The sequence below is a fragment of the Lontra canadensis genome, unplaced genomic scaffold (assembly GCF_010015895.1).
Source record: "Lontra canadensis isolate GAN:19392208 unplaced genomic scaffold, GSC_riverotter_1.0 scaffold188, whole genome shotgun sequence".
NCBI classification, from domain to species: domain Eukaryota; kingdom Metazoa; phylum Chordata; class Mammalia; order Carnivora; family Mustelidae; genus Lontra; species Lontra canadensis.
Window position 1 is genome coordinate 1,576,103 of NW_022631182.1, and position 21,046 is coordinate 1,597,148.

The 21,046-nt window shown below is 54.6% G+C and overlaps 1 protein-coding gene across 8 annotated transcripts in view; it reads right to left on the reverse strand.

The window, feature by feature from the left end:
- TNS1 (tensin 1) overlaps positions 1-21,046 on the reverse strand; it is a 106,831-nt gene that overhangs the window by 37,402 nt on the left and 48,383 nt on the right. For all 8 annotated transcript variants that reach the window (XM_032847452.1, XM_032847451.1, XM_032847450.1 and 5 more), the window contains one exon: positions 2,504-4,087. In XM_032847452.1, the coding sequence (XP_032703343.1) occupies positions 2,504-4,087 (1,584 nt within the window). The remainder of the gene's footprint in view (positions 1-2,503; positions 4,088-21,046) is intronic.

The window sequence follows — 21,046 nt, forward strand, 5'->3', positions numbered from 1 at the left end:
AGTGATAGTGGTGATAACAGGCATACTTATTTTGTCCCTGGTGTACAGGAATGCTTCTAATGTTTCACAAGAAAGTGTGACATATGCTACAGATTCCTGGTACCTACTGTTTATCAAGTTAAGAAAACTACCCCTATATTCCCTGAGATCTAAGCTGAAATAAGAGATAAGGAGTCATTGGATCAAAATGGAATGAACCAGGGATCTAGTATTGAGGTATGGAGGAGGTACTGAGCCAAAGAAGAAAAGGCAGACCTGCAGGAGAAAAGCCAGGAGAAACCAGATCAAGTTCATGGCCATTAAGGGGTTCTCCTTCAGATCTGAGCTTCCTGGGTTACATGCTGAAGCTTATGTTCGAGCTTCTTGCAGAAGAACGTAGAAGCAGCAGGAAGAAGTGGTACTGGCCTGTTGCCTGACTCCCAGGTTGTTGTACACAACGATCCTGCTTTGCACCTCTGCTTACACAAGTACTGCAGACACGCTGCAGGGTTACTGAGGAATTTGTGCAAACAGGATCTGCTGACCTAAGAAATACTTTCATGACAGAGCACGGACCAAAGAGGCCCCTTTATAGTCCTTGGGACCAAATATATCTGTCCCCTCTCTACATCTAATCCTTTCTCCTGACTGATTCACTCACAGTTGGGGGAGAAGATGATAGCAGGGTTGGGGACAGAGACATTGTACCAACATCTCTCCTTCCCTATGGCTCCTTGGCAGCCAAAGCCTAAGCAACTAAGGATATAGAAGCTGATAGTCAAGACTTCAGAAGTTGGTAGGAGAGAAAAGGCTGAGGGGAGATGCACATTAAGATGGGCATCCTTCTGGAGCTATTGAGATATGGCTTCCTTTACAGCCAGCTCCAGGAGAGCAATACAGGAGGATTTTCTGGTAGGGAGAGCAAATTCACTCTGCTTCCCCAGAGAATCTGTCCATCATTAGGTTAGAGTGTTACTATTCCCCAGGCTACCTCAACTCTATAAAGTAGTAAGAGGGCCCCATTCCTCTCCCTTGAATAAAACCTCTGACAAAGAAGCCAAGGGTCCTTCTCTCAGGAGCTCAGAGGTGGGAAAAAGCAGAAAATGGCAGCCCCATGTGGACCACACCACAAAGCCTTTCTCCTCTAGAGTTAGAGAGCTACTCATCCTGGGTTTTGACATTCAGTTAAAAGCAATGATGTGCTTCTGGACCAGCTCTCCAGGCGAGGTGAAACCCTGATGGCCAATTTCCATGCCATAAATACTTTCATCAGAGCCAATCTGAAGTTACTGAGAGTGGAACTAGGGACCGTGCTCTGCTCCGAAGTACAGCAGGACATCCCTGCCCCCACACCAGGTCCTGGACCCAGCCCAACAGCCAGCCAGCCTGCCCTCAGCTGCTTCCCCAAACCCAATGTCCATCCCCAGGGAGGGGTCTCCCTCTCACCCTGCAGCTGGTATAATGACTCAGCTTCCCTACATTTAGGGGGAGGGGTGGAGGGCAGAGTCAGCTGCCCAGGCTCCTCTTCTCCTCCCTGAGCTTCCACCACCCTGTCCACTGAGGGGCTTGGCAAAAAGTCCCCTAGCCCCCATCTCTAGCCCACCTCTGCCTGGCATGACCTCCACAGTTAAACAAACCCACAGGATTTCCCACTGAGTGTGGCTGCCCCCATGGAATGGTCATGGCCTTAGGCCAGCAAGAAAGGAAGAGAGCCCTTCCCGTCCCTCCAAGCATGGCCCTGCAACACTCTGCCATTTCTTATCTAGATCTCCCCAATAAGCTCTCTGGTCGCCCCATCCCCTCTCCTGCCTCCAGAAATGAAGCCCATTCTCCAAAAGGAAATGGAGCTATGTTTCTCAGCACCTGCTGCTCATACACAGCACATCCAAAAGCAAGCACTAACAGGAGATTTGAACAAGAAGGGGAACCTTGGCCTCCCCACCAAAATGAGACATACCTGGAAGGGACCCACCAGGGATGAGCACTCAGAGCCCTGGCCTTAAGGACACTCTCTTTTCTCTGTTATGCCTCTGGGAGGGCCCAAGGGGGAAACTGAGTCTATAGAAGCCTCCCTCCCTCCAGGCTTCTCCATACCTTCCCCCAGGAACTGAAGCCTGAGGACAGCAGGCAGTTGCAGAGAGCTTCTTCTCTTTGCCTAGAAAATCTGCACTCTAGCCCCAAAGTTACCACTTCCAAGAAGCTTTCCCTGATTGCTCCAGGTGGTAAGCCTTGCTTTCCCTCCAGCCCCGGGGGTTTGGTCCCCACCCCTGTCAGAGTACAGCTTACGCTCCTGTGTACCTGTCCCTTTACTGTAAGACACTGATCTTTGAATCTCAATGCCTGCCTTAGAGCCTAATGGACGAGGAACGCAGGCAGGGATGGCGAGCATGTGACAGCCTCTTCCCCAGTCAAAGCAGCACCCGCCATGGGGTGACGGCTACCCTTGTTCCTCCCCCAGCAAGATCATCCAAGACCAAAGAGGGCGGGCATGGATGGAGTAGGAAAGGAGTCCCACGGCTCTTACCTGCTACCCGGTGGGCTACCAGCCCCTCCAGGTTCAGTGGCTCCTCGTCTGGAGTGCGGGATGGGTCTGAAGTTGCCTCCTTTGGTGAGAACTGAGGCTGAGCGGGAAGGCCAGAGAGAGAGACTGGGGGCTGCTGAGGCCCTGGAGGGCTCTGGGTGGTTGGAAGGAAGGCGGACGAGGAGGAGGAGGCTGGGCTTTTTGGACGGAAGCTCTGGCTGGACCCAGCAGGACATGGTTGATAATCATAAGGTGAGTATGGCCTGCCAGAAGGGAAGGACTCCAGGGCCAGGGAGGACCGTGGGGCTGGCTCAGGGGTTCCCAAGGAATGCCCACTGGGGATGTAGCCAGACCTGGACTGGGTCAGGGGATGGGGCTGGCAGGGGGAGCCAGAGAGAGGCTGGGAGGACAGCGGGGAAGCGCCCGGCCAGGCCCCCGGCACGCTCTGGGACTTGTGCAAGGGGGCGGCTGCCGCCGCGGGCTCCAAATCCAGCATCAGCATGTTCAGTGCTTCGATGGACTGCTCGATCTCCTGCTGGGAGGCCGCCCTTGGGAACTCAGGGAGGCCGGGGGTGGGGGTCTCTGCCAGCGGCTGAGGGCTGGGCCTGCTGTGCCCGAGACTCTCCAGGTGGGCTCTCTCCTGCTGGCGAGGAGGGGGACGAGGCTGCTGCTGCTGCTGCTGCTGCTGCTGCCAGGAATTCAGACCCCTCTGCACAGCCTCCCGGCTGCTGCCACTGCGGGCTGGAGCTGGGGGCAGCTGGGGCTCGCTCTCCGGAAAGGACTGGGAGCGGAACATACCACTGGGGTCAAGGCCATAGTGGGAGGTGGGTACTGGCTGTGGCCAGGCTGGGTGGGGCCCCTCCCGCTGGTAGCCGGCTAAACCCTCCTGTGCCGAGTAGGAGGGCCGCACAGGGGCAGGGTGGCCGACATGGGCAGGCGCCGCCCGGCTGGCAGACTCATAGGGGTAGCCCCCGCCATTGACCATCGGTTCTCCTGGGAAAGACTTGTCCAGACCGTTGGTCAGTGAGGACAGGGCCTCTGGGTAGCCCCCCTCACTGGTGTTGGTGACCCCGTCCAGGGAGGAGAGTGTGCCCATGCTGCCCACGCTGTGCCCATCCTGGTTGGGCAACTCATCATCCAGGATGTCTGTCTCCCGCTCGGATGCCAAGGTCCCGCCGTTGACGTGAACCTGGGCTGGGACGACATGGCGGCCAGCGGCGGGTGCAGCTGGGCCCCCTGCGGGGCGGGACCGGAGATGCTGCGTGTGGTACATGGGAGCTGGCTTCTCTCTCTCAACACCGAAGCCACTGAGCAGGCGGTCCAGCTCGCGCTTCTCCTCAGGACTCAGGGCAGCGGGGGCGCTGGAGGGGCCGGGGGCTGGCTCATCGGTCTTGTCTGTCTTGGTGGAGGCTGTGGAGTTGCCTGAGTCGCTGCTCACGGAGAGGGTGTGCTCCACGTGGTTGGGGGTGGCCGACAGGGCAGGGCGCACGGCGTTGACGGCCCCAGTGCTGCCATGCAGGGAGTCCTTCTTCTTCACCTTGGCATACAGGCTCCCATCCAGAGGCCCCTGAGTGTGTCCCACCACTTCTGCAAGACAGCCGGAGGTCAAACGACAGGTGTCAGTGAAAGGCTGGCACACCCTCTCATCTCCCCGAGGGAGGGAGGGAAGAGCTGCCATTCCCCGAGTCCTAAAATCTCCTTGCACCACTCAAGACAGAGCTGAGGTCAGGGATGTGAGGGACAAGGACAAAAGGACCCCTACCCAGGCTGTTGGGCCCTAACACCCAGCTCCAGGGCTGTGAAGCCTAAGTGGGCGGGAAAGGGGAGCCTGGGAGCAAGGGGCCCCAGTCCAAAGCCTGGCCCTGGCATTTCACCAGCCTCCCAAGGACCTGGAAATACTGGGTCAAGATGGGGCTCCGCAAAGCCAGCAGTCCCTGCATCAGAGGTGACATGCCTTCACTCAGAGTGCTGGGCTCCTGGGATTCTGGAAAGAGGATCCAGAGAGCAGGGGGGCAGGGGAAGCATCTTAGGGATCCAGAACACAAAAGGAGATGGTTCTCCTCAAGGAGGGGTGTCCCCTGTGTCATTTTGTCTGGGGACCCCATGAGCAATACTTTCTCTGAAAGGAAATAGTGAGTGCTGGGTGGCTCAGGGCCAGAGGTCTGACTCAGGAACAAAGAACGTCCCCACCCAGAGGGACTCAGTGATTTCACACCCTGTACAGTCAGCAGCCCAGCTTCCAGCCCTGACACACACACACACACACACACACACACACACACACACGCCCCTCCCCTCCCTTTACTCCCAAGGCAGGCCCTCAGTTGGCAAGAAAAGAAAGCACCCCCCCCCAAATACGGCAAAGTCCAGCCAGACACCAAGAGTCACACGCACACACCATCCACACACAGGAAAACCAGACACAAAGACGTCCTGAGACACACACGCCAGCTGGTAATCACCCAAGTCAAACACCCACAATTCACCCAAACTGAACCCTTGGTGCACTCTCGGGGTACGCTAGGTAGGTGCCCCCGAGGCACTTTACACAAACTTCATTTCCAGTCCCACGAGTCAGGGAGTATCATGCCTGTTTCAGGAACAGGAGAAAGTGAGATTCACAGAAGTGAAGCCATTTACCTACAGAAATACGGTATCTGGTAAAGATGAGATTTAAAATCAGAACTAATTTAAGATTTAATTAAAATAAAACTAAATTAAAGGCAAAACTAATTTAAAATCGGAACTTCAAAAACCATCCCATTTTTATTATTTCACACCATCCGTCGTATAACACACACACAGAGTAAATGAAACACGTAAAAGGCAACAATACCCCAAAATAAATACTTAAATCTAAAGCCACAATCATTTCAGAAAATACAAGCGCCTACCATGCCCAAGGATCAGCCCTCAGGCCAGAAGTGGCAGCCTCTAAAAATAAACACTCGTACAGGAGCCCACAGCCAAAAACAAGGGATCAGACAACCACAAAACAGGAACATCGTGATCAACAGACACACACACAAACCACAGGCCGACCAAATGACGTCACCGGCAGCAAGCGCAGCGGTGCCCAACGAGGCACAGCGTCCACACACACCCCCCAGGGGCTGGATGCTCTCTGCCCATTCACCTAACTCTCCAGACCCATCTCTCTGTCCCCTGTTTTCCCCAGGGCTTTGGGACTTGGCCAGCAGCAGGTCCCAAGGGACACTGGGCCAGGGTGTGGCCGCAGCCCCGGACTTCAGGGGCTGGGGCTTGTCGGGATCGGGAATGGGTCTGAATCTGGTCCGTGTGCTGGGGCCCCCAAGGGCTGCTGAGATCAACTGGCCTGTCCTCGCCTCTGAAGGTGTCAAAGCTACTGAAGGAGAGAGGCTGCCTGCATGCCGGGTTCTTCCAAAGAACTGGACTCCTACCACACAAAGAGAGAGACCCCAGCTAACAGCTTCCATGGGGGGAAGCGTCGAAGACAAGAGCTCTGCTCCACTCAGATTTCTGGGCGTGGTTCCCAGGAAGGGGGGCCCCTTAGACCAGTCAGTGGGAGGCCGAAGAGCTGTCCTTCCTTCCCACTGGAAAGTGGCTGGCCCCAGAGAAGGCACGCTCACACTGCAAAGCCAGCAAGCTCCTCCAGCCCCGGCAACCCCTAACCTTCCCAGTTCATGCTCATATGGTCTGGGAAGCGGGGGTAACAACAGCAAAGCAAAGGGTAGAGTGTCCATCTCCCTGTTTACACCTGGGGGCAATGAGAACCACTGGGTACAAACTAGGGTAAACCAAAAACTATTGTTTCCTTCAGGGAGAAAGGAGACCCACTCCCGCATCTCACTTGGGTTCATAAAAGAGCTTTTGGCAAGAGAGCTATGAAAGCATCCCCTGGGGGAGACAGGGAGGAAGAATTCACACTGACTACCAGTACCTGATATCTTGCCCCTTTGGGCCCCTTCACTGATTGCGACAACATCAATATTAAACCTATTCTGCCATGTAATTCACCCCCACACGGACCACTCTTTGCAGCAACATCAGGAACAGTAATTGCCAGGCCACGGAGGCGGAGTTAGAAAATCGAAGAAGTGCAGATTGTTTAACTAAATCTTTTCCGCACGATACAAATGGAAATGTCTACTGCTGTCCTCCAAGAAGGAGCCGGCTGCTCCTGACCACTGAGCGCCTGCCCCACGCTCCAGGCTGTCCTACACCTTCACTGGTCTCCGTCTTCCCATCCAGAGGGGGCTGTGAGGACAGCCAGGCCCGTCCTGGGTCTGTCTAGCCCCCGGGAGGGCTCCGCTGAAAGCCCAGTGTATTGGCATGACCCCAGCATGGCAGGTTGCCCTGTTCCTCCCGTCGAGATGAGCGCCGCGCCCCCCCCCGCCACCCCCCATACCGGTACACACATGCTCGTCCTTCCCTTCTGCCTGCCACTGCGGCCACATTAAGTGCTACTTAGCAGGACCACAAGAAGCCGGAACACATTGTCGGTTTCACTCTGTTAAGGCAGGAAGAGCAAGAGAGAGAGGCAGGCAGAACAAGGAAAGAAAGAGCCAGAGGAGAGGGTGGGGGAAGATGGCTTTGGGGCTCTCAAGCTGGGGGGTCACGAGATCCGACTCAGTCCCAGCAGCCTCCGGGGGCACGGCCAGCTCAGGCAAATCCTCTCGGGTGAGAGGGCACTGGACACCCAATGTGGCAGGGAGCAGGGGACAGAGGAGGAACCTGCCAGACCAGGGCCATCGGTAGCGGCACAGGTCACCATGGAGGAGAAGGACAGACAGCAGGGGTAACACAGGTTGCAGGCAGCCCAGAGTGGGGAGCTCCCAGGCCTGCAGGTCAGCCAGCCGGAACGTCCTGTCTTGTGGGCCATCTCCCTGGCTGCTCCTCTAGGGAAGCCGAGACGCCCACAGTCCCTTCAAGGCCCCATTGGCTTTGTCTGAATATGTCTCCTGGCTCCCCCAGCAGCTGCCCAAGCCCCAGCCCCACCCTCGACATCGAGCTTGATTGCACCAAGAGGCCCTTCTTCCACGGCGGCCATAATCCAGATGTGCGAGTCATACTTTTGGAAAGCTCTGAGGAAAATCCCCAGCTGACTTGGACATGGACCTACTCCTAGGCTCCCTCCAGCAAGCCACAGAGGTGTGTGTGGTGCTAGAAGCCCAGTCCAGGCCAGGAGGCAGGGAAGGAGAGACATGTACTACCTGCACACTGCAAAGAGAACGGAAGGACTATGGGAGGCAAAGGTGACCCGGGTTTAGGACAGTTGTTTTCCAACTTCGAGGTTCATAAGAATCTGCTCCAGAGATTACTAAAAATGGAGATGCTGGGGTCCCGCCCCCAAAGACTCACTTATAGGCCTGGGGCAAGGCCAAAAAGTAGTATTTTAACTCTCCCAAGGCTCTGGGGCTCACACAGGTGGACGATATCTTGCGAAACGTTGACCCCAAAAGTCAGCCCTTTGGACTCTGAAAAGAAGGATCCCCACTTCTCTTACTAACGTCTAGCAGAGAAAGTCTACTTATTTAGTGATCAGGAGAGATGATGGCCCAACCATGGAAAATAAAAGGCTCGAACCTGGTCAGCTCTAAGAAAGAAGTTTCCTCTGGTAGTCAGCAAGCTGCGACCCCACCTCGTCCAACCGGTAGGCTGGTTTTGAACAGTGAGTGACTTACTAAGGTTTTCAGGCTGGGGCCCTTCAGGATAAAAATTCCTTTGGGTCCATGTCCAGCTGAATAGCAATACATTAAAATATACTACCCAGAGCAGAGTGACCAACCAATGAGGAGGAAAATCAAAGCATGCCAGTAGGAAGAGGCAACATGCCCACCCTGGATAGCAGTAGTTTGGAGGTAGACCAGGGCCCGGCACACCCAAAGGGAATCTCAGATCCTTCAACAGGGAGTGGGGCATCAAAGGCCGTGAGCGAGCATCTAGGAAGTAGGTGACCTTTGACAAGGGCTGAGGCTTGGCCAAGAAGCAAGCTCTGGACATGTGAACCGGAAATTTCATCACAGACTCTCCCTCGGCCATGGAGGGAGCCAGGTGGGGCTACTGAGGGACAGCATGTGGGAGCCAGAGGATGGGGCTGGGTACCAGGGAGGCCCCAGGGATGTGGTTCTGGAGAAAAGACAGAGGAGAAGCGCCCCTTCAACTCCACCGTTGTGCCAGATACAACCGTTACTCAGAAGGACGGTCCCCATCTTAATGTCAAGTCACTTGCCTCTGCCACTTAACCACACAGAGCCTGGCTTCCAAGCCTGGGGGTTGAAGATTCAGATGCTTACCTGCAGGTTTGCTGAGTGACAGGACTCAGGGGCTAAGTACCTGAAGCTAGGCATGGCACATCCTGGCATGCTATGTTCTCCTCTTTCCCTCCTGTTTCACATGTTTTAACAGCTCCCAACACCCACCCATTAAAGCCCAAACCCCCCTCCAGTGATGGACAAGCCATACCTTTTATCATCCAGCCCCCATTTGTCTTTTGAAGCCTCACCTTCACTGTCCCCAATACCCCCAACACCCTTCACTCCTCTTACTATGCTTTTCCTACTCTGGGCTTCCCATCTGCTATTCCCTCTCCTGAAAGATCCTTCTTCATGTTTTTTTTCCCCCCACAACTCTCAAGCTCCCTGGAAAACCCCTTTCTCCTCCTTCAGGTTCAGCCTGAACTTCTTTGGGAAGCATCCCTCAACCTAACCCTTTCCACAGCTCTCCAGACTGAGCTTAACCTCTTCTGAGTTTCTGTCGCCCTGGGCAGACAACTCCTGGAAACATACATCACCCGGAGGCTGGTCATGACTGCTATCCGTATTTGTCCTCCCACTAAGTGGGGGCTCCTTGAGAAAGAGCCTTTGTCCCCCCCCCCCCCCCCCCCGCCGGCCAGTGCCTGGTTCCCAGACGGTACCCTTCACAATATGGTCTATGCGAACAGTGCCTCTTGGAGCTTAATGCCTAACCCGCAGGGCTTACAGCACCGCTCTGCAGAACGCAGGGCCTGGCACACATCGCATGTTTCATAAATGCTTCTTGCATCACATTAAATAGTCCAAGAAGTTATATATAGTCCTGTCAGCCCCTGAGGCACTCTTCTTCCACTACCATCCAGAGACGTGACAGATCAGAGGTTCAAGGTGGACCCAAGCTTCTCCCGAAGGAAAGAGAAAAGACAAGCCCCGCAGCCAAAACATCATGAGAGAGAGGCACACACACCATCATGAGAGAGAGGCACACACACCACACAGCTGGTGGCCCAGGTGAGGCACAGCAGAGGTCCTGAGCCAGAGCCCACCCCAGGGAGTCCCTCAGACGACTTCGAGCCATACTCCAGGCCGGCAGACATTAACTTTCATGGCTAAGGACGCTTTGGGATATCTGATGCAAGTCCCAACTAATTGCCCTCGAAATGCATGAACACAAATTGCACACATAATTGCAGGGGTCCTCAAAGACCACCTATGGATCTTCAATGTCGACGTATGAATCTAACAGGTGCTCCCTCTCGGGCTCCCTCTCTGCTGCCTGGGATTCCACGCAGAATGCCAGGCTGCCTCCAAGAGAAAAAGGAGAACACACAAAAAAGGTTGATCTTCCAGCTGGAGGAGCGCAGGTGGGGCCCAGCCCAGAGAAGCCCACTGAGTCGCAGCCCGCCCTAGGGAGGAGAGTGTGAGGCGGGGATGAGGATGGACAGCTCAGACATGACCTGGGTCCTCTTGACACACCATGGCAACAGTGGCGGGGATCTCCTGTGACCCCGCCTGTGACAGTCTTGGCCCCAACCCATGCCAACCTCCCATCCCACAGGCAGCCGGAGACCAAGGCAGCCCTTTGTTCCTCCCAGCTGCAGAGAGATCTGGAACATCTCCAAGTGGGAATGGGCTTCATTGGGGATTCTGAAGGTCAGCAGAATTCGAGGTGAAGGGAAGTCCCCAAGTCTCTGAAGGGAAAGCACACAGAGGGGACACAGCCTCTGGGACGGACAGTAGGCAACAGGTGCAGCCCAGGAGACCTAATAAGGTTCACACTGGGAGGTGCCCACTCATGGGCATGGGGCCTCAGGCCCTGTGGGCAGAGACGGATGAGGCCAGGCATAGCCAACAGACACCTGTCTATCTTCCTGCTTGAGAGCACTCAGAGGGAACCCCCTGCCTTCTCAGAGACTGGATAAAAGAGAAATAAGATTCTTCTCAAGGCTGATGTCAACCTATTCACAGGTGGCTCTGTGCCCATACAAGTGACCACACTAGAGTCCCCCACAAACCTGCCTCTGTCGACTTGGGGGTGGGGCAGGGGGCACAGGAAAGAGAGAAGTGCCAATGGCCAAATGGGGCCCTGGTCTAAATGTCAGCCGGAGGGCCCCAGGATGGAGAAACCCAGCGTGCAAACAGAAATGGGAACTAGAGCCCCTCCCACGGGCTGCTCCTGTCTCCCGCTGCTCCAGGAAGTCAGCCAAGCCAAGACGGCTTTCTAAATCCATGGAGATTTTAGCTGAAGGGTCTCAGGGGATCAGTTAATCCACTGCCCACCCCTCATTTTACAGGAGGACAGTGACACTCAGCAGGCCCAGGGGATCCCCGCACCAAGGTCACCCAGCACGGACAAGTTCAGTGCTTTCTCCTAATGGCCTTCAAGGTGAAGATGGCTGGAGTCTGGGGAGGGCGGGGAGGGAGGGAAGGCCTCCAACCATGGCCATAGAGCAAGAACGGCCCAATATAATCCATGGGGCTTCATCGAGGGCTGATGACGGATGTGTCCCCAGGCCTTCCTCAGGAAGGACCCACAGTGCTTTCACAGATACCATCTGATTTGAATTCCTCCAGAGAGAGGGAGCAGGGACAGAAAACTCGATTCTGACCTTTATTTCAGACCCAAGGGACCAGGGCCTGGAGTGACCTGCCCAGGTCACAGGACAACCCACGCCTGTGGGGCAAATGTGAACTTGCAAGACCAGCCTCCTGACTCCAGCCTGGCCTTCAGCTCCCACGCCAGACACTATAAGCAGGGCCTGGCACTCCCACTCCATGCCCGCAGCCTATCCGGGCACCAGATATCACAGGCGCTCGGGACAGTAAAAATAGCGCCGGAGTCCACAACAACCAAAGTCCTTCTCTGCCAGGCCAGGGTGCCCGCCCGGACACTCAGGGATCCCTGGCCAGGAGGATGGTCGAGCCACTCCAAGCCCTGCCAAAGTTGGGGCAAAGCCAGAAATGGGAGCCCACGGGTGGCCCGCAGAGGAATGGTTAGCACTGGGGGGACCACAAAGCTCAGAACACAGAACGGGAGGGGGGTGTCCTGAACACACATCCCACTAGGGGTGTCTCAGGGGCTCGCCAGGCTGCCACCACATTTCCTTCACCCACCACCCCATCTTCATCCTCTATGAGCCATTACTCCCAAAGACTGGGCCAGCTCAGACACACTGCCTCCCACAGACTCAGCCACCCCCCAAGACCTGAGGTAGCGGCTCTTCCCTGTCCCAGGGCAGTGGGGCCAGGAGGGAGGTGGCCAGGTCCACCCCCACCCACCTCCAAAGGCGCTGGCATGGGCCACGACCCCATGCAACCCCCACACACTTCCCGGGTCCAGGTCCACCGCAGATCCCGGTGCACGAACCCAGCTGCCTTACAGCCCCAGGTCTAGTGGAGAGCCACCCAAGGACCCACACAAATGCCTAGCAGACACTCACCCTCTGGACGGAGAGGCAGAAAGGGGAGAAGGAACTGCTGCTCTGATTTGATCTCTGCTCCTTGTGCCTCAAGTTTCAAATAATTCCTCCATGGCTGCAGCCCCAAGGCTGGCTGTGTCCTGCTCAGGCTCCTGCAGACTGTCAGGGGTGGGAGGAGCCCGTGCCGCCTGCCTGCCTGCCCGCCCGCCCGGTCTGCCTGCACGCACCACCCCTCCCTCTGCTCACTCCCTCGCTCGCTCTCCCCCTCTTGGCCAGCTCAGCCGGCCTCGCTCTGGCTTGTAGGAAGCCAGTGGGATAAAACTCTGTCTGTAATTTCAGCCAGCTGGGTCCCCAGGGTTTCACTTATCATCCTGTAGCTATGCAGCTCTTGAATGACATCACAGTGGCTTCCCAAGCCCTCCACACAGAGTGAGGAGCCCCGGCCAGCCCAGCAACCGCCCCGGCACAGCCTGGCCCAGCCCGCCCCCGTCCCAAACCCATCACAGCCCCGGGTGCCCAGTGCGGTGGGAAGAGAGAAGAAAGGGCCCTGGAGTGGAGCAGTCGGGATGCTCGCAGGAGAGAGGGAAGGGCCAGGGTTCCTACGAGGGTACTGAGATTTATTTCCTCAAATTTTTCCACATTTTTTTTCCATTCTCAGCAAATGAAAGGCAGAACAGATGACAACAATTTTCCAGCTGCTGAACAATAAGGTGGAAATCTTTTTTCCCCTCCCTCTCCCCCTCCTTCCCCCACACCCCCACCACGGGGCAGAGTCTCAGAGCCATGATACTTCCTTGGCTCAAAGAAAGGCAAGAAAAAAGAAAACCCACAAGCCCCTGTACTTCCCAGAGGTGACAAGAGGCCTGAGGAAAGGCCCCGAGCTGTCACCCAGGCAGTTCTGGGGGGGAAGCAGGAGCCTCAAAGTTACATTCTCAGGGCAAAACTTTGGATTCTGGCCCAGCAACCTTGACAATTCTTGAGGCCTGACTCTGGAAAGGCCAAATGGGACTCTGGCCCAGGACATCGATCCACCAGGCCCCCTAAGATGCCTCCAACTGACTAGCTATCGGTACTCAATTTGTTCCAATCTATAAAGACCAGGAATGGCAGAGAGGATAACGTCTCAGAGTATCAGTGACCTCCACCTTCACCCCCAAGCACCCAGAACTGAAGGAGGCGCGTCTGCCAAAGCCATGAGAGCTGCCCCAAGTCCCCACCATGATCGGGCATGCCCTAAGAAGTGCCAGAAGTCTCCGGGAGCAGGACACCAGACTGTAACTCTTATGCGCACGATGTTAGTGCCTTATTTTTACATTGCGTGAATGTCCCACGCCAACTCCCAGAGTGGGTAAGACATGGCCTGGCGTCTGCAGGGCCTGCTGTCTCAGTTAGTTTGCAACCCCAAAGTGCTTCTGCAGCACCCCAACCCCAGTACCCAGCCCTCCACAGCCAGGTCTGGGCACTGCAGGCTCAGCAAGGAGAAGCATGCCAGGTCCAGACCCTCGGTTCCTCCTTCTCCTGAGCTGACACCTCAACCCCGGCCCCCTCCCTGGCACGCACTCTCTCACTGCTCTTTTCTGAGAGTAAAGGAGGAATGTAAGAGGAAGAACAAGTATGGCACTGAATGTCCTGTCTTAACCACATCTTTAGGGACGAGATGGGCGAGCACCCCCCACCCCCACCCAGTATCACAGACTTCACAGGAGCCATTAAGAATGGGGAGGGGAGGGGTGCCTGGATGGCTCAGTGGGTTAAAGCCTCTACCTTCGGCTCAGGTCATGATCCAGGGGTCCTGGGATCGAGTCCCGCATCAGGCTCTCTGCTCAGCAAGGAGCCTGTTTCCCTCTCTCTCTCTGCCTGCCTTTCTGCCTACTTATGATGTCTGTCAAATAAATAAATAAAATCTTAAAAAAAAAAAAAATAGGGAGGGGAGAAGTGGATTTCCAGAACTGGGGACAGGAGGACTTCCAATCTTCCCAGCGCCAGGATGTTGGGAGACCATAATCTAGACAAACTCCTACGGTCCTCCTCCTACCTCTTCAGAGCCTCCTGGAACGAACCCACAAACCCCAAGATCCTGAGGGGTTGAGGTCACACAGTCCACCCAGTTCCCACCGAACCTCTTGTTTATCTGTACCTGTGAATCCCAACAACACTGTTTTTATAAAATTTTGTCATTTAAAAGAAAATTAAAAATACAATAAAATTCCGTGATTTTTAAAATAAACTTCAGTTCAAGTCGTTCTAAGCATCCGTATATCCATATACACAACCAGGGTAAAGTCTATACTTTTTTTTCCTACTATGCATTAAAATAAATGCACCTAAAATCCTTTTACACGTAACTGTCAACGTGACCAACATACTTTGGAAACACCACCACACCGCAGTCCTTGGAAGCAAGGACCCTGTCCTAAGGTGCTCTGGGATTGGCTGCACCAGAAGCCAATTGAGAGACTCTTACAAAACCCCTGACCCCCTGGCCCCACCCAAGACCTTTGGAAGCAGAACTGTGAGAGGTGGAGCCTGGGAAATCTGAATCATAAAACACTCCCCAGCTGAGAACGCAAGGCACCCAGGTTTGGGGGAAACTGACGCTAGATGTGCTTAACTATTTTCAGTTATGGGGAATCTTACTATTGCCCCAAAACACCCACTTCATCTTTCGATGCTGTAACAGGTAGATTTCAGCACCCTATTTTTTTTTTCCACTAACTGGCTGTATGGTGCCCCATGGGATGGCTCAGACAAGCCAAATTTCTGCCACACGAGAGCTCTTTAGATACTAAATGTGGTGTGCACGTCCTCCCAAGTCTCTCCTGGATCCAGCCCAGAGTCCTTGAGCCCACTACACCATACCCTCCCTTTGCTTCTCTTCCTTACCTGAGCCCTTACTTCTAGCAGATTTTATCCCTCTGAAGCAAGGGACCCACAAACAACAAATTTGGCTCTCGGACTGGTAAGAAGCCCCATAAGCCTATCACCTCCCACTTTCTGGACACCATACCTTTAATAATGAGGCCTAATGTTTATACCCATCCCTTCCTGCTCACGTCACTTTAGCACCTGCCAGGGACACAGTGGCTAAGAACACAGGCTTGGGCTGTCAAGCAGACACCGCTTTGAATCCAGATACTACCACTTACTAGCTTAGTGCAACCCTGGGCCAATTCCTTAATTTTTCTGAGCTTTAGTTTCTTTATCTTCAAAATGGGTACATTCATATTTTTATCTCAGACGGTACTGCAAAGACTGATAAAACGCAGACAAAGCATGGAAAGATGCTCTAAATGAGGCGGCCACATATATACAACTATGACCACGACCTCTGCTTCCCCTTCCTTGTTCCCTAGCCCAGCTCCACCCTGAGCTGCACGCTGGCGACCCTGTCACCCCGGGATACAGATGCGCACACCCAATGCTTCAACTTCTGGGCATATCATTCGCCTCGCCCTTTCCCTTTTCGAAAATCACAGCATCAGGTGAAACAGCCCGGACTCTGAGAACATGAAGCTCCTCAGCTAATAAATACCAAGAATGTCCAGCTTAGTCACTGCCAACAGCAGGCCAGATAAATGCCACCGCCTCTCCCACCTCCAGGGATGACTTCCGCCTAGGACCATGGCGGGGGTGAGGGCACGGGGGTCCTGTACACAAGTAGGAAAGTACTGGGCATGGGGTGTGGTAGGTCTGGTTTGAAAAAGGATATATGCAATTTAACCACTTTCTATTTGAGAAGAAGAAAAAAATTTTTTTCTCAAATACCTAAGGCGAAAATCTTTCTGCATGGGAGATGCGTGAGGCTAAGCTTGAGAGGTGAAAATACTGTTCACTCTTCCCAGGTGGCTGGATGGGCCCTGTCCCCTGGGACAGCCCTGGGCAGGACAGTTTCATGAAATGTAAGATCTAGAGCAGGGATATGACCCGGTGACCTTCTGGAGCCCCTCAGAGGTTCAGTAGTACTGGAGACCCAGATTTGCCACACAAGGCCCAGCTGTGGACCGCTGGCCCAGGCTGATCCCTATAGTCTCAGCATGGTCAACCCAGAGGACATCCGGAGTTCATCAAGCCCCCACCACACCCCAATGTGGCCAAGACTCAGGGTGGAGAAGTTTCCAAGCCCTGGATATTGGGTCAGGACTGGAACAGAGACTAACCACCCAGGAGCAAAATGGCGGAGTGTTCTGATTTTCAAGCAGCGGACCCTGGAACAGAAACAGGAAGCGGGATAAGAAAAAAGGGCTTTCTCACCCTACACATGGGAGAGCTAAGAACCCAGAGGCAAAGGGCTGAAGGAACAGGGAGGCCAGCGGTCCTCTCCCAAGGTGATGTGTCCCCCCAGAGAATGTGGAACGATGTCTGGAAATATTTGGGGCTGTCTCATCTAGAAGAAATGCTATTGGCATCTGGTGGATGGAGATGTGGCTAAACATCATACAGCACAAAGGACGGGGCCTGGCAACAAGCAACGACCCAGTCTGAGTTCAAGTGTTCCACCGCTGAGGTGCGGTGAGCCAGCCCGAGGGCAGAGGGAGTCTGGGGTGGGAGAGACAGAGCTCGGCACTGTGACTCAGGAGTCCTGGTTTCCGGTCTCCGCTGCGCCACTAACGAACCACTTGACCTTGGGTAAGTCATTTCTTTTTCCTGGTCCTCGGTCTCCAAAGTGGTAGGGATGGCGAGAGAAGAGCAAGACGAGCTCTGAACTCTAAAACGCCGGAAGAGAAAAGCAGGGGTGTGCCGGGCGTTAAGGTGTTGAGTGAATGTCACGTGGGCGAAGGGGAGCACCTGGAGAGGCCGCTCCCCGGCGGGGTGGGACGCTGTGTGTGGGACCTCCTTGGGACCTCCTCCCGCCTTCCAGCCCACGGAGAGGGGAGGTGGGGCTCACCGGAAGCTTGGGGAGATGAAGAAAGGGCAGGTTCTGGGCACCCCTCCCACGGCCTGGGCCTTCCAGGGTCTCCAATTGTCCCCCGACCCAGGGCCAGGCTCAGAAGAGCATCCTCCAAGACAGGGGCAAGGGCCAGTGTGCCCGAGGATCACTCAGGAAAGGAACTGTCAACTCCCAGGCAAACGTCCGGGTGGGACAAAGGTCGGGGGCATACCCACACACCTCCTCCTGTCTTTCCCCACTCACCACCTCCCAAGGTTCGGCCGCCAACTGGAAAAGGATGGAGGGAAATGGAGGGCGGGCTGCGGAGCTTGACCCAGGAAGGGCCCAGGAAGAATGGGAGTCTGTCCAAGAATGGGGACAGCAGGTTATATACTGTGGGTCTGCCCTTCGATGGATGCTCTCACGTTCGCTTCCACAAGTGCCTTTCAAGGGCAATACCATCGGGCCCATCTTCCTGATAAAGAGACTAAGTCTTGGAAGTTGCAGCTTGCTTCAGATCACATGGCCAGTCTCCCTCTGACATTCAGGATCTTTCTGCTTCCCAGAGAGGAAGAAGGAAGGAGCACGAGGGGCAAAGGGTGGGAGCCGGGGCTGGTGGAATCCACCAGGAAGAAGGAAGTGAAGTGTGGCAACCAACCACAACGCTGGTTCAGAACCTGCCCAAAACAGGTGGTCCCCTGGGGCCACTGTTCCCATCTAGGTGGTCCCCTAGGGCCTTTATGTACAAATCCTAATGATGCTTCCAGGGCTCCAAGCACTTCTGGCAACTTGCAGGGAGCTGCTATAGGGCTGGTTCAAAACTCATGCAAAGGAACCCATCTCTGCACTTAGGGGTCGATCCCATTCCTGACCCCAAACAGGCCCATTAGGTACTACACATAACTACCAGTTATTGGACTGGCCATGCAGTTTTATAATTGGAGCCCCCATCAAACACTGCACACTGTGCGGTGTGCAGGGGGGCAGAGGTCTGTGTGGGTCTATGAATGAGTGGTGGATGTCTGTCGAGTGGGGGATCTTTGGGGTTCTCTGCACAGGTGGTGAGTATAGGCAGAGGGGTCCATGTGGTTCTACACCTGAATGGGTATGGGTATGGGTGGCAAATCTGATTGAGTCTCTGCTTCCTTTCCCAAATGGGTCCATCCATGCGCGTCAGTATACGGAGGCTCACATGGGCATCTCCATGGGAGTCTGCTAGGCAATGCACATGAGCTCACGCACCCGACCCAGCATGGGCCAGAAGCTGGCCATCCCCGCTGCAGAGGGACCAGCTGGAAGTGACCCTCCTGACCCACAGAAGCTACAAAACCAGGGGGTACAGGCCCAGACAGGACCCAGAAGCCAAGGCACTGCCCCCAGGCTTCTTTCTCTCCTTGTGTCACATGAAGAGCGCCTGCCTGGTTCTGGAAGGTTTGCAAGCAATGTTCAGACAGAGGGAGCGGGGGCAGGGAGGCAGGAAGGGAGAAGAAAAGATCTGAGCAGCTTTGAGCTTTCATATCAAAATCTGATCTCACTGCCCCTAGAGAAGGAGGAGGACAAACATCAAAGAACACTTTGCTGCTCGACAATTTTTAAAGCTATCAGAGCAGCCCAAGGCAAAGTCTCTGACAAGCATCAGGGCATTGACAAGCCATAAGGATGTGAAGGCTTGGTTGGTCCAGGATAAGCAAGGAAGTCGGAGCTCCTGGCACCCACCCACTACAGCTCCTGAGCTGCTTCCCAGAAGAGGGAGTCCCACTGTGGCCTGTATAAAGCCCCCCAAGGTCAGACAGGCCCTGGCCCTGGAGGGTAGGGGAGAGACCCCAGCAGGTCTGCCACTGGAGGCAGGAGGACCCACATCCCTGCCAGAGAGTCCTGTGCTTGCAAATAAGGCTTGAGCACAGAAAGGGAGGGGCAGGAGAAAAGGGCGCTTGGGGCAAGACTCCAGAGTCCCCTTTGCACACAGAACCTTGCTGCAGCTTTGTCGGAACGCTCTAGAATTTGCCTTGTACCCCCGCGTTCATGCACCGTGGTCACTCATCCCATTTAGACCGATGTGTGGGGTGGAAGGAGCCTCAAAAATAAAATCCAGTCCTGCCACCAGTTCTTGTTTCTCATGACCCTCCAAAGCAAGACAGTTCTCCCAGATGTCAGATCTCCCTATCCGGCCCGTTGCAGCTAAATCCCACTCTCTCCCACTCAGTCCTCATATCCCTCACTGGCCACCGCACAATGAACAGACCTAGAAAAAGGCTGTCCGGTAGCAACAGCAGTTGCCTGGGAGTCAGGGGGCAGAGTACTAAGGAGTGCTCTTAGATGGGCCTCAGTGTACTCCTCTGTGCAATGGGAGAGCACAACCAGGTGACCCCTGAACTCCTGGTCAACTCCAGATGCTCAAAGATCCACCTCCGAGAAGATGCTCAGCCAGGCACGGAGCCTGGTTCTCCTCTCCTGCTTGCTCCTGCCTGGGGAGCTCCAGGCTCCAGGCTCATCTGAGGCTCTTCCTGTGACAGCCCCAGGGCCCCCCGGGGGCTAGAACAGAAATAGTGCCTTACAGGAAATCTGGAAGTACACGCCAGGCTGCAGAGCTTGTGAGGACCATGCCGGGCAGTAAAGAGGTTGATTTATTTTCATCAGTGAAATGCCGAAACCCAATCCCCGAAGCAAGCTGACCCAGCAGACAGCAGCAGCGGGGAGCGCCCCACCAGGGAGCAGATTTAGCCGGATTGCAGCCTGCCAGGTCTCACCGCAGGGGCTGATGAGGGGAGGGACAGCGGTGGGGGGCGGCCAGCTTAGACCTGTGGCTCCAGGTCCCTCAGGAGGGCCTCCTCTCAGCCTGCTGCTGGCCGGTGGGGGTCTCCGGGATGCAGGTGCAGCAGCCGGCAGAGTTGGGCAGGCAGACTTTCCATTTTAACTCTTGTTTTCAGGAGTCTCAAACCCCAGGCTGCTAGGTCCACATGCCTACTTGTGGGGGGCAGGGGGCAGGGGCCAGAGCTCCTCAGACCCCTGCCCCTGTGAAGCCATGGTGAGAAATGAATGGTGGGCATCAGAATCCCAGCTCTACACCTAACTGGCTGTGCAAACACTTGCAGGTTACTTAACCTCTCTGTGCCTGTTTCCTCGCCTGTGAAATAGGGATAAGACTACTCAGCTCACAGGAGGGTCCTGAGGAGTAAAGGGAATAACGGGCACCTCACAGTGTCCCACATACGGAGGGTACATGTAGAAGACAGAGGTGGCTTTTCCTCCTAGTCCTTAACCAAGTCGCTGGTGGGGAGTGTCAATCACTAGAACCCTTACAAAGGCCACTTTGACACTATCAGAATGATACACACATATATTCTTCACCCCACAATCCCATTTCTACAAATTCCACTTCCACAGATAGAGTTGCACAAACAAAAATGGTGACATACAAGGTTATTCTCTGCAGCATTTTTGAAAACTATGAAAGACTAGAAATAAATGTCCACATTACTTAAATACAGTGAAATAAAATACCAGTTAAATAAAACATAGAACACCTGTGCACTGATGCATCTGAAGGGGGTAAAACGGCTCTTTACAAGCTATCATGGAAGGATACCTATGACGCACCATTAGATGAAAAAGTTCAAGATATGAGCCAAATCCTTGCAATGGCTACCAGACTCCGCAGTGACCTGGTCCCCATTACCTCTGACCTCACTGCTTATAGCCTTCACTGCAGTGACACTGACCCCTCTCGTGCTTTCCAAGCCTATGTTTTGGGAAAGCTGCTGCCTTAGGACCTTTGCACTTGCTGCTCTTCTGCTGGTAATGCTCTTCCTCAGATATTTTCTTGGCTGACTCTCTCACCTCCTTCAAGTCTTTGTTCAGATATCTCCTCCTCAGTGAGGGCTGGGTTGATCAGCTTTTTAAAAAATTTCAACTCACCCTCAACTCCCCCCAATCACATTCCACTCTCTTTTCTCCCAGAATATTCATCATCTTCTGGCAAGCTCTGTCATTTACTCATAATGTCTTTAAAAAAACTTTTTCATTGCCT